Source organism: Mustela nigripes, chromosome 8 (genome assembly GCF_022355385.1).
Source record: "Mustela nigripes isolate SB6536 chromosome 8, MUSNIG.SB6536, whole genome shotgun sequence".
Lineage (NCBI taxonomy): Eukaryota > Metazoa > Chordata > Mammalia > Carnivora > Mustelidae > Mustela > Mustela nigripes.
The window spans coordinates 10739710-10755687 of NC_081564.1; the positions used below are offsets into that span (position 1 = coordinate 10739710).

The 15978-nt window shown below is 49.5% G+C and overlaps 1 protein-coding gene across 2 annotated transcripts in view; it reads right to left on the bottom strand.

The window, feature by feature from the left end:
• RBM19 (RNA binding motif protein 19) overlaps positions 1 to 14983 on the bottom strand; it is a 122650-nt gene extending 107667 nt beyond the window's left edge. For both annotated transcript variants that reach the window (XM_059408498.1, XM_059408499.1), the window contains exons 1-8: positions 14832 to 14983; positions 10638 to 10820; positions 8714 to 8839; positions 8486 to 8524; positions 8019 to 8211; positions 6592 to 6866; positions 4884 to 4964; positions 3 to 81 (exon numbers count right to left, since the gene is read on the bottom strand). In XM_059408498.1, coding sequence (XP_059264481.1) covers positions 3 to 81; positions 4884 to 4964; positions 6592 to 6866; positions 8019 to 8211; positions 8486 to 8524; positions 8714 to 8839; positions 10638 to 10820; positions 14832 to 14867 — 1012 coding nt within the window. In that variant the 5' untranslated portion in view covers positions 14868 to 14983. The remainder of the gene's footprint in view (positions 1 to 2; positions 82 to 4883; positions 4965 to 6591; positions 6867 to 8018; positions 8212 to 8485; positions 8525 to 8713; positions 8840 to 10637; positions 10821 to 14831) is intronic.
• Positions 14984 to 15978: the final 995 nt, after the last annotated feature.

Here is a 15978-nt window from a genome sequence, read left to right on the forward strand (position 1 = left end):
ACCTGTTTTGTTCCCATGAGCATTCCTCACTATCCGAATGGCCACTGGTCTCAGGGGTGCCAGGAATTCCGTAACGTTCTTCTGCAAGCAGAAAAGATTTCCCTCCTTTATCAAGCCCGATAACAGAGGCGCACCCCAATGAAGAAACGTGGGCCAAATTTCCAAATTCAGAAAGGTCCCCACGGTGTTTCACCTGTTAGCTACTCTCTCACTGCTAAACACAGAGCTTTTTTCCATCATGCAATAAAACTACCTTAGATAAGCTTAGAACAAAAGATTGGAAGAGTAAAAAATACAGATCTATATATAAAATAGTATCGTCCCGGGGTGCCTGGGTGGCTCAGTGGGTTAAAGCCTCTGCCTTCAGCTCAGGTCATGATCCCAGTGTCCTGGGATCGAGCCCCGCATCGGGCTCTCTGCTCAGCAGGGAGCCTGCTTCCCCCTCTCTCTCTGCCTGCCTCTGCCTACTTGTGATCTCTGTCTGTCAAATAAACAAATAAAATATTAAAAAAAAAATAGTATCGTCCCAAATGGCATTTTCAGGCATTGTTTCTGATCTTTTTCCTAAGGACCTTTTAAGACATATTTGGGGTTAACTCTGGCTTTTGTCACCTCATGAATGCATTAGTATTTGTCCATGTTACTTCACGAAAGAGAGACACAGCAATTTAAAGTGCTGTTGTAGACGGTCCCCGACTTTCTGAACTCACCTATTTTGGGCATAAAGGGTGGCTTAAGCACATTTTTTTTAAAAAAAAAAAGCACAAACATCCAGATATATCTGATATTAGGAAATGCTTTAAAGTACAAAGAAGAAAACAAAAATGGCCCCTAATTCCCTAATCCCAAAGCCCGGCTCACTCTTGTTGGCTTTTGATTAAAAAAAAAGAAAGTAGGGAACCACCCTTCTCATCCGCATACTGGCCCGAGGCATTTAGGGAAGCTTAGAATGTCCAAACAATGTAAAAATCAAAGCACTACACAATGAATGAAAGAAGTCCAATAAAGCTGTGAATTTTTCCTATTCCTACTTCCATTAAAAAAAGTCAAAAATATCAAATTCTCCCAAAAATGCTTTTTTCCTCATTTTTATGTGTCTTCTTCTGGAAAAAAGAAATGCACCTATCCATGCTCCTCTGTACATTGCTTTTTTTTTTTTAAAAGATCTTATTTATTTGACAGAGAGAGAGACACAGCGAAAGACGGAACACAAGCAGGGGGAGTGGGAGAGGGAGAAGCAGGCTTCTCTCATGATGAAGTGTAAAGGATTACTGCTTTTTTCCCTTTATAAATGACATGATAAAAATTGATACATGACGTTATAAATAAAACAGTAATACAAGAGCAGTGAACATTCTCGCACTGAAATCTTGGTGTATTAGTGTATTTGGTTCACTCGCCTACACAGCAAATTCCTGTGTAGGAATTATAATTGCTCGCTCCAACGTATGGATATTCTTAATTTTGACTGATACTTCCAAATTGTCCATTAAAAGGCTGCCGTGCACACCTCTACTGACAGTGGCTGAAAGCATTATTGAACTTTTAAAATTTTTGCATAATGTCACCTTCCAGTTTCGAGCTCTTTCTTTACCTACAAGTGAACTCAAGCATCCTTACTGACCATATGTATTTTCCTTAGAAGACCTCCTACCCTTTGTCCGTTTTCCTATCAGGTCAGAAGTCCCAAAAGTGCCTGAACTATTTGTAAATTAAAGAAACCAGATGTTCCTGTTGTTTGGTCGCGAACAAATGTTGTCTTTTTCCTTTCTGACATTTATTATCTTACAGAAGTTTTAACTGTTACGCCGTCAATTAATACATCTTTTTCCTTGCCTTGCAGACACCGAGTTCTGCAAATGGCTCAGAGAGGCCTGTTTGATTCTATTATTATAAGTAAATTCAGCAAAGCTTTTTCCTGTAACATTTATAGTCTCATTTTTTTAAGCTTTCAGTACATCTGAAATTTCTCTTGCTATAAGGAATAAGGCAGGGATGCATCTTTTTTTTCTCTCTTCAAAAAGACGAACCAGTTGTCCCATTATTACTTACAGAAAAACCTCTCTTCATCTACACGGGACACCCCCACAATCCTCAAGGAAATGCTGATACAAATTAGAGCTTATTTCCGAATTCTATTCTAGTCCATCAACCTGTCCACAACTTTGCCTGAACCAAACTGTTTTAATTGCTGTCACCTCAAACATGTTTCAGTATCTTATAGGGGAATGGTCTATTCTTACAGGATATTCCTGAATGTTCTATGACACCGTCCCCACCCTGATGAGCTATAACTGAACTTAGTCATTCATGATTAGGGAAGAGTCAGCATCTTTACATTCTAAAAGTGTATGGCTTCCCATTTACATAGTATTCTTTTAAATCCCTCACTGGAGGTTAATGTTTTCTCTATAAAACTTTTATTAGAGGGGCACCTGGGTGGCTCAGTGGGTTAAAGCCTCTGCCTTCGGCTTGGGTCATGGTCCCAGGGTCCTGGGATCGAGCCCCATATCAGGCTCTCTGCTGGGTGGGGAGCCTGCCTCCCCCCAACCCTCTCTGCCTGCCTCTCTGCCTAACTTGTGATCTCTATCAAGTGAATAAATAAAATCTTAAAAAAAAACAAAACCTTTTATTAGAGTATCTATAAAGCCTCCCTACACACGCACACACACAAACACACAAATATTCCTCAGACTATCTAAAGGTAGGTTTTCTTTCTGTTTTACATACAAACCATTTCTTCTATTACATTTTGTTTTTATTCCCGGAGAAGAAAAAAGTGACTTTTTTAATTAATTAGTTTTGGAAAAAGCCATCTAGTGTTTCTTTCTTTTTTTTTTTTTTTAAATTAAAGCATGATTTTCTTCGTGTTTGATATTAAAACTAAATTGTGGCACATTTTAACAGTATAATATAGTGCATCATGAAAAAGAATGTCCTGATCCGGAAGATTCCCCATGCTGTACCATCAAGTAAAAAATGCAACATACAGAAGAGTGTGGATAGATGGAATTCTTTTTTCCAGAAGGACTCTACCAGCTAACTCAGAGACTCCACAGTGTGACCCAAATGCTTACTGCATAGAGGAACTTTGCTAAGCTTCATTTTTAAAAATTAGTAAATATACAGACTATCAAAAGAGATGAACACTTCAAGAGGAAAAAAAGGGCAAAGATACGGCCAGGCACTGTGTAAAGGAAATGTATGATGATTTACAAACGTGAGTGATCGACCCCACCAATAATTTAAAACATAAATTAAAATGAGACACCATTTTTGTCTGTCATCTTGATAAAGATGAACACCCAGCGTCGCCAGATGTGGGCACTTTCATACTCTGCTGAAGGGAGTATAAATTAGCAATGCTTCCAGAGGGCAACTGACATTCTCTATCAAAGCCTTGAGTATGTCCATGCATGGGCTTACATAAAATATCCCCAAGCAAGGGTTGGCGAACTGTGGCCCACAGGCCAAATATTGCCCATGGCCTGCTTTGGTATGACCTGCAAGCTAAGAATGGTTTTGGCATTTTTGAAGGCTTATTTTAAAAGACAGAAGAAATGTGGTCCAAGCACCATATGACCCCCAAAACCTAAAATCTGTGCTATCTGATCTTTACCCCCCCCAAAAGAATTAAAAAAAAAAAAAATCAGCTCATGCCCAGTCTTGAGGAATGATGACTACATTTTTATTAACAGCAGAAGACTGGAAACAACGCCCATGCTCCACCTCGGGGGATAGGTGAGAATATTGTAATGTGTCCAGAGTAAGAAAAAACACAATGTGAACAATGATATCGCTGCAGAAAATTCAATATGCAAAAGTATTTTTAACATATTGTGGTAACAGAGGAAAACAGTTTCAAAATAGTTCTTACTGTAGAAATGCTTTATAAAACTAAACAACAGAGGTCAGTATTTATATACAAAGAAAAAAGCGTCTAACAAGATATGATTACTGGTTGTCACTGAGTGGGATATAAAGTGTCTGTGTGTGTTTGTGTATAATGTTGCCCCACCTTGCTTGGGACCGTCAGTAACTACACCTACACGAAGTAGATGTACGTCTTGGCACCCTAACACTATCTGGTTAGCACTACTCTCACTCTCAACTCAGCTGGAGGATATTTAATATGGTCATCTTAGTTAAAGATAACTCCACTTCTCTTCACTTAGCTACTTTTAAAATTTTTCCTACACTGAACTTCTATCACCTATATGAGGAAGTAAAAAGTTCTCTGCTATGTAAACCCAGAGTCAGCCGACTCCAGGATGTGGGCCAAATGTGGCCCGCAGCCCATTTTTGTCAATAAAGTTTTATTGGCACACAACCATGACTGTTTGTGTACCTACTGTCTAGGGCTGCCTCAGTGCTACAACAGCAGGGTTAAGTAGTCACCACACTGATCACAAATCATCTGGCTCATCCTTTAAAAACAATTTTTTTAAGATTTATTTTTGAAAGAGTGCAGGGGGTGGGGGGCTGGGAAGGGCAGGGAGCGGGGAGGGAGAATCCCAAGTAGACTCCATACTGAGCGCAGAGCCCAACACAGGCTTGATCTCATGACTCTGAGATCACAACCCGAGTCGATATCAAGAGTTGGGATGCTTAGCCGACTGCGCCACCCAGACACCCTTAAATTTTTTAAGAGTGCTTGCCACTTCTAACGTACAGGACCAGAGAGTGAAACCAGTATTTCCTGGTCTCTAGAGCCGTCTCTGTTTCCTGACCCTGAGATCGTACTTTGTCTTTCTGACCCCAGTTCCTCCCAGATCAAGTCCTCAATGACCCCAAAGCCCCCACGCACCAGAGCCTCCTGGCATCCTCCTCCCCGCCTCCCATGTCCCGGGGTCTCCCCGCTGTTGTTGCATTGTTGGTCGTACCTCTGTGACACTGAATGGGGCTCCCCGCAGCTTCACAGTGTAGGGGGTGGTGGGTTCCTTCTGGTTTGCTGGTTTGTCTGCCTGAGAACAGAAATGGCCCCAGTGAGTTCGTGGGGACAGCTGCAGGAGGAGGCGGGGCCAGACGCCTCGCTGAGACACCTGCTTCCAGGGGGAGCCAGGGAATGCAGACAAGCATCGTGCCTGCTGTGCTGGGCAGTCTGGCTGGAGGGGGAGGTACGGGTGCACCAGCCGGGCCTTCAGGCTACGAGGAGGGGCAGAGAGCCTCAGATGGAGCCTTGAGATACTCTGCTATTCGCTGCCATGGACTTAGGGCTTAACTCTGGGCCAGACACTGGTCCAAAGCACTTAGTAAATACTGCTATCCTACTGAATCCTCAAAGCAACTTCAGAGGGTGTGGGTTCAGGATCCTCTTTGTAATTCTGTATCCAGAGAGTCCTAAAGAAATCTAAATTTACCAGAATTCCTTTGGCAACAAAACTTGCCCTAACTTAAAGTCACTGGCCAGTAAAATCTGCTCTGAGTGGACATGAGGCAATATGACATCTGCCTTTACCCCCTTAGTAGGAGGAGTGGTCATTCCTGGTTTCATTGCTGAAACAGACATGAACAGACATGTGCCTGATTAGGGGGTGCTGTCCCAGACCCTCCTGGGACTGTGACTCTGCACGAGGCACTGAGGTGTCTTCCTGAACTCGGAAACTGCGACTGCCAGCATGCGCTTACGCACAGGGGTTTGGGAACCTGTGCCTAAAGTTCCCCCTTTAGGCATGGGGCCTGCTGCTAGGCTGAGCATTATCTTAGGTGAGGACCAGTGGCCTGAGGAGTAGCACCTCTCCCCAGGTCCCACGGTCACACTGGGTCGGAGCTAGGGTTTGAACCCATAGTTCTCTGACTTCGCCAGACTCGCCTACCTCTCCGGAATGTCCATTTTTAGGACAAAAGGACAGGGTGTGGTTATGAGAAGGGGCCGTAAATCAAGGAGTGAGGGGGACAAGGAAAAGCAAAGAGAGATGCTGTTTGGAGCCTTGAAGAAGGCCGGGTGGAAGAGGGAGGCAAGGGGACGGGGGCCCCAGTGTGACCTGCCCTGTCTCTGAGCAGAAGAAGCCCAGTGGGGGGACAAGGTGTCTGTCCCTGAAGGTAGCACCCACATCTATAACATAGGCTTCAGAACCCAGTGGGCGTGGGTTCAAGCCTGACCCCAGCACTTCCTAGCTGTGACCTTGGACAAGTCTTTTTCCTTCACTGGGCCTCAGGTTCCTCCCCTGTAAAATGGGACGAGAATCCCTGCACACCCCCACTCCCTGGAAGGCTGTCGTAAGACTTAATGACAAACGACCAAGCTGGCATTATAACCAGCACGTAGCAAGCAGTCCACTGACTCCATCTCTTACTGGCCATGGTGGCTCCCATCTGCCTTCCCTGCTACGGAGCGCCGAGCATCACATGCCCCTGCCCCTCCCACAGCTCGTGAACACTCTGGGGCCACAGAAGGCAGACAGGCTCTCCACATTGCCACAGAAAACAGACTCAGAGGGGAGAAGTGCTTGTCCAAGGTCACACAGCAGGCACGCAGCAGGGCCGAGAGCTGAAGGCGGGCCCCGCAGGGAACGTGAGCGAGAACCAGGGCAGCTGTCCCCCCTCCTCCCTCTGCCCCCCAAGCACCAGTGCACACCCCCATGCACACACCTCCGCTCTGGCCACCCCCGCTGTCTCGTTCCTGGACGGGCTGCCCCGCGCTGCACCGGCCCCTGGCCTCCCTCTGTCCTGCTGGGTGGGCGCGGGGCCGGGAGCCTCCTCCTCCTCCTCGGCCCCACTCCCGGCCCCACAGCTCACGGCCTCGTCTTCACTCTCCTCCTCTTCCGAGGACGACGGCGACTGGGACTTCACCACCTTGGATTTCAGGTAATCCATGTCTGACAGCTCTGTCTGCACGGCTGCCCTGGGTTCGTGGCCCCCTTCCTCTGCAAAAACGGGGGGCTGGGAGTTAGTGACGGGCACTGGCCAAGCAGAGGCAGGGACCAACAAGGCGGCCCAGCATGGCGGCCTGAGGCGCTGAACAGCCCTGGTGAGGCCTCTGACACACAATGTTAAACGGGTCTAACCGTTGGGGGTTCTGACACGCCACGTGCCACAAGTGGAGAGAGTTCCGTGGCTCCCTGCACAGCTCCCTGCCCTGGCCCCGCCCGCGCCAGCCTGGTCTTTCAACTGCGGCCGGCGCGATCATCTAGAGAAACAGACAGGACTGTTCACTCCTCACCTACTAGCTTCCAGTGGCTTCCAGATGCTCACAGGACGCTCACGCTCATCAGGCCGACGTGAGCTGACTGGCTTCCCCCCAGCTCCACCTCGTCCTCTCCAGCCGCCCCAAACCACGTAGGCTCCCCTCAAACGCCTGTGCAGCCCCGTCCCCCGTGCCCGGCCATGCTCTTCTCTCTGCCGGCGACCACCCCTTCCTGGCCCTTCCCCACCATATCCCACCCACTCCCAGCGAGTCCTCCAGACTCCAGTTTTGCCCAGAAACTTCACCAGGCATAAAATCCACCTTCAATCCATTGTCTCACCTTCGGGTAAGATCGATGCCTGACCCACAACCAGAGCAGTGACCAGTCCGGACTGCAAACGCTCCTGTTCCCATCTGCCCCCACGCTACGCCGTGAGCCTCTTCTGAGGACAGAAGCCCCCTCCCTCCCCACAATACGGAATTAAGTCCACTATCAAGGATGATATCTGAAGACGAGCGCTGCGGCGAGAAAGCAGGAAAGGGGGGTAGGAGAGCCCCCAGGGAAGGCCTCCGAGGAGGGGGCCCTCGAGCAGAAGCTTAATTATTGTTTCTTTCCCCTGACCTTCCAGCTCCAGGAGAGAACTCTTCTTTGCTCACTGCTGTATCCTCGAGGCCCAAACCAGCGCCTGGCATTCAGCAGGTGCTCAATAAATACTTGACCGACTGTGACCAGCATGGGTCCGGGCAGATCTCGGGTGGGATAATCACCCCCAGAGAGGACGGTGTCTCTTACGTCATCTCCCGTGTCTGGCACCCAGGTCAGAGCCACCCAGGCCGGGACACACACACAGGCGCATGCTCTGTGTGGACGGGGGCACGTGGATGCCCTCACCTTCCGGGTCCCCGCTGGCAACCTCCTCGTCGCTCTCCTGCCCCGAGTCGGAGTCGAAGTTCAGGTAGTCACTGGCAGCCTTGCTCTTCCCCTTCGAGGCCTCGGTGTCCAGGGCGTCATTGGCCCAAGTGGCTGTCTGCATCCGCTTCTGGTGCACGGAGAGGAACTCCTGGAACTCGGTGTCTTCCTTCAGCTGGCGGCCGAGAGGAGGTGGAGAAAGAAGGGTCCACTGGGGCACACTCTCCTGACCCCCCGAGAGCGGGTGGAAGCATCCCCTGCGCTCATTTCTCCGGGTCTCTAGAGGACCCCTTGGGTCAGCTGGTCGCACTCGTCATCAGACAGGAGACCAAGAAGCCACAGAAACCCGAAGAGGGAGGACAAGAGGCACCACACGCTGTCTCAGCCTGCCGCAGCCCTCCCGGTGCCATCCCGGGTACCCCTCCTCTTGGTCCACAGGACACACTCACCTTCTCCAATTCGCTTGCTACCCTTTTTGTCTTGTCATCCTGTAGACAGAAGGCACAGAGGGTAAGAGTCCCAGATGATGGGGAGACGGGACAGACAGGTTGCCTGGGGAGGGTCCACCTTCAGGAACCATCTGCTCCCGTTCCTGCTCCCGTTGCTCTGTCCCCACCCCCCACCCCAGGTCACCACTTTGCTGACACGAGGGATGTAGGTGGGAGTGACCTACGCACTTTCTTGGGTTCTGTAGGGACAGCATCTTTGTCTTTTGAGGGATTCTTGGACTGGCTTGTTTTCTGAGCATGTCTGCTCCAGGCCCGGGGCTTTGTCGGGTCCCCAAACGCCTTGCAGAACTCCACCTGCGTGGGAGAGAGAGGGTGACGGGGACACCTGCCCCCAGCCCAGTGCGGGTGCTACCCTCAGCACCTGGAAGCCCAGCTTTTGAAAACTGCAATTGCCACCTACGAGTGGAGTCAGCTGAAGCAAATTACAATGGACCCTTGGAGGACACGGGGTTAGGGGCACTGACTCTGTGTAAATAAAAGTCTGTGTGTAACTGTCCACTTCCCCCCAACACCCAACTACTAATAGCCTCCTGCTGGCTAGAAGCCCTATGGAGAGCAGTTGACTGACACGTAATTTGTACGTCATAGGTATAATGCCCTGCATTCTTATAGAAAAATGAGCTAAAAAAAGAAGAACACATTAAGAAAACCATAACAGAAAACACATTTATGATACTCTACTGTCCCAGGGTCAGCCGCGGTCACCCTCTCCTGGCCTTTGCCTTCTCCTCTCTGAGTCATTCCAGTCGCTACACTTAGTAACCCACCGCCCACACTAGGCAGTCCGAGCGCTCCGCGAGCGGGAGGACAGCGAGCCTCCAGAACAGCGGGACGGAGGGACCACCACCCTTCCCACTTCCCAGATCAGCAAAGTGAGGTCATTTGTCCCCGTCACCCAGGGAGAAGGTGACAGAGTGGGGACGGGAACTCGGGGGGCCTGGGCTCTAGAGCCCGAGTTCTTAGCCACTCAGCGCCCCAGGCTGGCTGACATGGGGTCCGGCACAAGGCAAGGCTAAGCTAACGGCTTCCAGATTCACTATAATTATCGCGCATTGAGCTCGTTGGCCGCAGAGAATGGCTCCGGGGTGATGAGAGAGGTGGGCGGCCACGGAGAAGCCTGCTCAGCGTCAGGCCTGAGCTGACACGACTCCCACGACACACTACTAAGACGGGCGGCACTTTCTGCCACATTTGGGTGCACCTGCGGCCACCTCTATCCTGGGTTGGTGGGGGGGGCTGTCCTCCTGCCACGCCCCTTTCTACGGACTTTCAAAATATTTCTGCTGTTTCTGTAGCAATGATGTGTTCAGTGAAAAAAACTCAAATCAACAGAGAAAAGCAACAAGGAAAATGAAAAAAAAAAAGTTTTTAATCCCAATTCTTATCACCCAGCGAGAGAAACGAATGTATTGGTAAAAATCCTTCCGCATAGCTCTTTCTATGTTTCACACACGGAGACTAAGAAATATGGTTCTAAGTGAATGGAGTCATGTGATACATACTTGCCTAACATCTGCTTTTCTCTTCTCAACCAAGTGTTAAGAATGTTTGACCAAGTCATTAAATGTATATGAGTGACAGGGATAGGACCTCCTCCTTCAGGAAGCTCTCCTGACAACCCCTGGGCCAGGACGTGGGCCTCCTCTATTTTCCAGAGGTCTCTGGAGCTTCCCCCTCGCAACCCGGACAACACCGAGTGAAAGCAGCCTATCTGTGGGCCAGCCCCACGAGGACGGGGACCACGGGCACCATGCTCCTCGAAATCCCCAGCACGGCGTGGGTGCTCCCTGTTTATCTGCTGAATGAGTGAGCGACTGACAAAGAACAATGGTTGTCTGAGCATGTTGGGGACAGCAGCACTGGCTTCACCCGTGAGCTAGCTGACCTGCCTACTCTTGGGTCCCAGCCCACCCCGACATTGACTCCGAAACTGTTTTAACAAGCTCTCTGAGGGATTCGTATATACGACAGTTGGAGAACCAGGGAGACGGACCAAAGACAGCACAGTCTGAAAACAGCTCGGCTCAGGCCTAGAGCATGGAGGGAAAGATCAAGGGGTGTCCGTCTCGACAGGCAGGAGAAGCCGACTCACCGAGATCCGGGAGGTGTCGATGAAACTCTTGTTGAAATGGTTCAGCGCCGTCCGGGCCTCTTCCTCTGACTTGAAGCCGATGAAGCCAAACTTACGGAACTTGCCGTCTTTGGTGAACTTCAGGCTGCAGTCCGTCAGGGTGCCAAAGGAGCCAAACAGCTGCCTGAAACGCTCCTCCTTCATCTACGACAGAAGGGCGCACTGAGGGAGGGGCAGGGGAGTCCTCTGAGCCAAGGGAACAAAAACGGGCTGGAAACCCTGGATCCTGGGATTCCCCAAGGGCCAACATTGAGGAGGCTGGGGCAGAGCATGCTCTGTAGTGGGACCTGGCTCCAGCTCTGGCCCGAACAGGAACTAGTAGATGAGGAAATCTAGATACAGGAAGGCTGCAGTGAAATCATCCTACTCTATGGGCTGTTCAAAGGATAAAGAGACCTATTACATACAGAGCCCAGCACCATAGCCGCTCCCGCCAATACCTGATAATGTCAGCGTAAACGCGTGAATGAATGAATGAACGTGGTAAATTACATGTGTTTGCTCATGAGGGTAGAGAGAATAATGAAGCACCCCAAAAGACGGCTACATCCAAACCCCTGGGACCGCTGGGACTGCGACTGCATGTGGCCAAAGGGATTTCACAGACATTGAGGATCTCGAGAAGGGGAAGTTATCCTGACTCATCTGGGCAGATCCAATACCGATGTCCCGTTACACAAGGCAGACAGGAGCGTCAGGGCTGCAAAAGGCAGTGTGATGGTGGAGACAAAAAAGAGACTGCAAGATGACACACTGCTGGCTTTGACCCTGCAGGGTGTCGCCAAAAGCCACGGAGCACAGGCGGCCTCAAGAAGCTTACAAAAGACCAAGAAACAGATTCTCCCCTAGAGTCTCCAGAAGGAAGGCAACTTACCAGCACCGCGATTTTAGGATTTCTGCCCTCCAAGACTATAGGATAATAAATGTGTATTGTTTCAAGGCACTAAGTTTGACATCTCAAACCCTGACCCTCCTGATTTCTTAACAGTAGCAATAGAAAACTAATTCCTTAATATTATTATTATTTGGTTAAGGAACCCCACACAGAAACGGACTCCCAGCATCTCCCCATCCTCACTCCAGCCAGACCACCGATGCAATTCAGTTGAGTTTTTTAAGCAGTTACTGGGGGATCTGTGTGTAGGTAGTAGTGGGGACACCAAGAACCCCACAGGTAGCCAAAACAAGGACTAAAATTAAAGCAACTAGGGATGCTGGCAGCCCAGAAGGAAGGAAAAACACGTTTTCTGCGGCAGGTTCTTAATAACTCTGATCATTAAAATCTTGGATCACCCTATGAGTTAGGAATTATCCACATTTTAGAGAGAAGAAAATGAAGGTCATCCAGGATCAATGATCTACCCAAGTCTACAGAATCAAGAGCTGTGACTCAGTTCAGATACATAAAAGGCAGTGAATTCATCTCCCCATTACATGGGAGCAACCACACCCAAGTCTGACCCCCATCGTTCCTCTGTTAAGAACCTCCTGGCGGGACTTTCTAACACCAGAGGCTCAAGAATAAGCAAGTACTGTAAAACACGAGATTCTCCATGATCAACTTGACCCAGCCCTGGAGCACCACCTCTTGTCAAATGCCTTGCGGCCTTTTCTGCTTTTTACCTCTGACGTTTTACGAATTGTCTCCTCTAGGTGAAATCTTCCCAGCAGGCCTGGGCTAACTCCTCTCATCCTCAGTTCAATCACCTCCCCCAGGAAGCCTCTCCCGGACTCCCCAGGTAGGTCAGGTAACCCAGCCCTCTGTGCTCACACAGCACTGGGTCATGCTTCAGTCCCTGCCTCTTACACCATGGCGATCTGGTGTGCAAGTCCTCTGCTAGACCATCAATGCCATAAAGGTATGGGGACTGAGTCTTATCCCCCACTGTCTACAAAGTCAGCAACATAGCGTACTCACTACTAAACACGTGTTGGGTAAGAGCTAAGAAAGTGCATGCTGGGGCACCTGGGTGGCTCAGTGGGTTAAAGCCTCGGCCTTCGGCTCGGGTCATGATCCCGGGGTCCTGGGATCGAGCCCCGTGTGGGGCTCTCTGCTCTGCGGGGAGCCTGCTAACTCCTCTCTCTCTCTCTGCCTGCCTCTCTGCCTACTTGTGATCTCTGTCTGTCAAATGAATGGATGGAATCTTGGAAAAAAAAAAAAAAAGTAAAATGGAATCAGTCATTAATTTAAAAAAAGAAAAAAGTGCATGCTATCATGTAAGGAGAGACAGTAGGGTGTAGGGGTCAGGAATGAAAATTCTAGAAGAGACTGTTCAATTCAGTCCCTGCTCTATGAATTACCCGTTGTGTGTGACCTCAGGCAAGTCACTTCCCCTCGCTGTAGTTCAGTTTCTTCACCTTTAAAATGGACACAAAAATGGAAGTGACCTGATAGGGTCAGTTGCTGCAGATTAAATAAGTTACTTTACTGAAAGCAACTGGTACAGTGCCTGGCACATAGTAAGTTCTCAAAATGTTAGCTACTACTACTGGTTTTTCATCAGTTCCTTCATTCACCAGACAAGACAAGCAATTGTAAGAGAGTCAGTCCAATGAGGGAAGAAGCCCAGTGAAACAGAAGTGAGAGGGGAAGCAAGGGCAGCCATGCTAAAATCCTCATCCATCAAAGTGAGGCATCAAGAGACATTGCCTAGGGGTGCCTGGGTGGCTCAGTGGGTTAATCCTCTGCCTTCAGCTCAGGTCATGATCCCAGGGTCCTAGGATGGAGCCCCTGCATCGGGCTCTCTGCTCAGTGGGAAGCCTGCTCCCACCCTCTTCTCTGCCTGCCTCTCTGCCTACTTGTGATCTCTGTCAAATAAATATATAAAATCTTTAAAAAAGAGAGAGAGAGAGAGAGAGATTGCCTAAAGCAGGTGGATGGATCAATAGGTATTTTGAAAGAACTAAAAATAATAATGTAACAGACTGGAAGGGAACAACAGATGTTTGTGGTTCCTTGTCTTTCATGGGGGAGGGTCAGCACATAGCCATTGGGGTAAACAGACCAAGAAATGGGGGAGAAAGCACACCATTTAGACATGGAGTAATACCTGTGAGGAGTCCTAAAAACAAACCATTGAAGGTGGTTCCACCTGGAGAGAGACAGAGGGTAGGACAGAACAAAAGACTTTGCTTCTCATTTCATACACCATGGTACTGTTTGAATCCTTTTTTTTTTTTTTTTTTTGTACTATTCGAATTCTTAAAATCCTGTCATAGCTCTCCCACAACCCACTGGCGGGGGTGGGGGGAGAAAGGTTTAAAAACCACAAAGAAAGCAGAAATAACTTTGTGTTATATCCCTCCTTCTAAAGAGAGAAGCTCCTAAGGAGTTAGACTCAAGAGTACAGAAGCTCTCTCATCCCATCCGAAGGGCGCATTTTGTATTTTGGGAATGAGCTTACTGGCCACACGGATGGTGAGGGACAGCTCCCCAAACCAAAGTTACAGTAAAATCGGTAAGAATGAACCATTCCAGCCACTGCCTCCAGTCATCTGACACCACAGGCATGCAGCTACTTCTTCACTCATTCATTCCGCATGTTTTTATTGAAGGCCTACCACGTGCCAGGTTCTGTGCTGGTCCCTTGGGAAACAGAGACAAGTATGACTAGGCCACCCCCTCCCCACTTACTGAATGAATGGTTTAAAGCTCTTCACACACACTCAGTTTTCTTAAATCATGCCCACTGGCCCCAAAGACAGGAGTGGGGATCGAAACGCAGGTCCTCAACCTATTACTCCCCATTTGCCTGTCCAACAAGTTCCCGAGCCATAGAGGAGTGTAAGTGCAGGATCCGAACGAGTGACGAGTGAACAACAACAAAAGTGCGCGTACGAGAGAGGTTGTAGGAGAGAGCGTTCGGCACACGTGGGGTGGGGGGGGGGGGGTGGGTATTGGCCATCTTCCTAGGAAGAGACTTGTCAGGATGGAAGTCAGGTACCCTCGGGCCGGCTGCGAACACCTGACCTGTCGCTATCTCCCTCTCCCAACTGTCAAATGCGGATATGCCGAGAATCTTGACCCTTCTAGGTTTCGAATGCACCCTGAGTCCTGCCCCAGGGCCACAGCCCCTCAATTCTCCCCAGCCATTCTCCTTCCTGGCCCCCAGCTGGTCCCAATTTCAGATTCCCAAGTCCAGGCCCTGCACTCACCCCATTCGGGAGGTTTTTCACGATCAGTCGCGACATGGCGCACGGTCCCCACTGTTTCGATTCCGGCACGGGTGGACAGCCTCTTTCACCAACTTTCACGCTCCGGCTCTGGGGGCCGCCATCTTTGGCGAGCCGGAACAAGATCACGTGCTCCAGACGTCAGCCCGCCCTCCCCGGAAGCGGGTGTGGCCGAACCAGAGGGATCCAAAGAAGTCACACCCCTCAAGGGGCGGACCTGAGCGTTTGCTTTCTCCGCGCAAGCGCAGGCTGCCGCGCCTTGCCGGAAGAAACCTATGCAGCGGCGCGGCCGGCAGGGGGCGCTGGTTCCTAACATTGGCGGGGGTTTGCGTGTGGCCGGCTGGGTGTTTGAATCCCGGGAACACTTGGAAGCTTTTGTAGCCTCCATCTCTATTTTATTTTATTATTGAGTCCTAAAGCAGCCCTAGGAAGGTAGGAAGGATTAGGGATGCTTGCCTCCCTTTCAGAGATGGGGAGACTGAGGTTCAGAAAGCCTGCCAGGCGCCGTGAAGCAATGTCTTGAGCATCACTTGCAAGTACTAGAATGTATGCACGGGAAACCAACGTCTGTGGTTTTGCCTGAGAGTCGCCTGGGAACCAGAGCAAGGCAGCTTGCTCAAAGGCACAGAGCTGTTCTGTATGAAGTAGTGTTCCATAGTTTTAAGAGATAAGATTATGAGGTTCATTGGTTTCTTACAGCTACTGTGACAAATTACCAGAAATCCAGTGACCTTAAACAACAGAAATGTATTATTTCACAGTTCTGGAGGCAAGAAACCCCAAAGTCAAGGTGTCCTCAGGGCTACTCCCCTGGTAGTCTCTAGGGGAAGAGCCTTCCTGGCCTCCTCCAGCTCCTGGTGGTGGCTCCAGGGGTCCCTTAACTTGTGCCTGTCTTTGCCTCCTGGTGCCAATGCCTTCCTCCTCGTGTGTGAATCCCATCTACACCCTTCTCCTCTCTCTTACTGGATTTAGAGTCCATCTCAAATCATCTCAAGATCCTTAACTTTCTACCTGCAAAGACCTTTCCAGCTAAGGTCACATTCATAGGTTCCAGTGGTTAGGGCGTGGGGGTAGATCTCTTTGGGGGACACCCTTCAACCCCCCACATGAGGATTTGCTTGTTTAATAG